This window comes from Nannospalax galili, unplaced genomic scaffold (genome assembly GCF_000622305.1).
Source record: "Nannospalax galili isolate Female #2095 unplaced genomic scaffold, S.galili_v1.0 scaffold1395, whole genome shotgun sequence".
NCBI lineage: Eukaryota > Metazoa > Chordata > Mammalia > Rodentia > Spalacidae > Nannospalax > Nannospalax galili.
The window spans coordinates 686,553-687,828 of record NW_008336062.1 but is presented as its reverse complement, the minus strand read 5'-3'; the positions used below and the strand labels follow the sequence as shown (position 1 = coordinate 687,828).

At 37.6% G+C, this 1,276-nt stretch overlaps 1 protein-coding gene across 1 annotated transcript in view; it reads right to left on the bottom strand.

The window, feature by feature from the left end:
• Orc3 (origin recognition complex subunit 3) overlaps nucleotides 1-1,276 on the bottom strand; it is a 92,832-nt gene that overhangs the window by 74,924 nt on the left and 16,632 nt on the right. The window contains exon 3 of the mRNA XM_029562383.1: nucleotides 848-942. Within this exon, the coding sequence (XP_029418243.1) occupies nucleotides 848-942 (95 nt within the window). The remainder of the gene's footprint in view (nucleotides 1-847; nucleotides 943-1,276) is intronic.

Here is a 1,276-nt window from a genome sequence, read left to right as displayed (position 1 = left end):
ACTGGAACATGTGTAATTCTTATTCAAAACCAAAAAATCCATAGCATGTACTGGATAAACAGAATAAGCTGTTGGTACTAGAGCTACCAACTTCCTAAATTGGACATATTTTTCATAGCTACATGCAGTGTGTTCTAGGCCAGTCTGAGCTACAGTATGAGTTTCTGTCACAAGGAGGAAAAGGAAAACCACAACAACTGAGTATTAGAATGAGAGAATTGGAGGAGTTTAGAAACAGCTTGATTTCATACCTGTGCAACTTGTTAACTGAGTTTAAGAGTGTCACCATGCCGGGCATGGTGGTGCATGCCTTTAATCCTAGCACTTGGGAGGCAGAGGTAGGTGGATCTCTGTGAGTTTGAGGCCAGCCTGGTCTACATAGCAAGTTCCAGGAGAGCTGGGGCTACAGGGAAACCTTGTCTCAAAAAGACAAAAAAAAGGGGGAGGGGGTGGAGAAATAGCTCAGCAGTTAAAAGCACTGGCTGCTTTTGAAGAGGACCTGGGTTCTGTTCCTAGCACGCACATGGTGGTTAACAACTGAATTTATCACCCTTTTCTGGCCTCCCTGTGCATTTTACGTCATGCAATACACTCATGTACATTAAAAAAAAAAAATTGTTTTAAAAAGGTCACCAATGAAAGTTCCTAGTCTTAACAATTATCATGTTCTAGTACCTGAGCCTATGCTTAATATTTGGAACATGAGGTGTTATTTTCTTTGGGGTAACAGATGATGTTTGACTGATATTTCTTATTTTCATGAATACTCCTATAAATTGTTAGAAAGATGGGAAGCAATAACTAAAAGATCTATAGTATTAGTATTAGAGAAATAATAAATATTCACCTCAGTTACAGATTTCATCTGCTGCCACATCAAGTTATAAGTTTCATATCGAAGTTTTCTGTCCTCAGACTCATGTTTCTTATGAAAATAATCCTCTAAAAACACAGAAAGTCAGTCAGTTTCTTTTTTAACACACTAAAAAGAAACTATGTACATAATCACACAGTATGGGGTAGAGTCAAAAGGTTTTCTATATATAAAAAGTACATGCATCCACGTATACATGTCTCTAGACATCTGGAGATAACATACTTTAGCTTTTTTTTCAACCCGGTCTTTTTTAGACAGGATCTCCCTGTAGCCCCAGCTGTCCTGGAACTCACTATGTAGACCAGGCTGGCTTGAACTCCCAGAGATCCGTACTTTAGCTTTTATATTTAACTTTGTCTTGTTTTTACCATATTAACTATATTCTTAAAAATATTACCA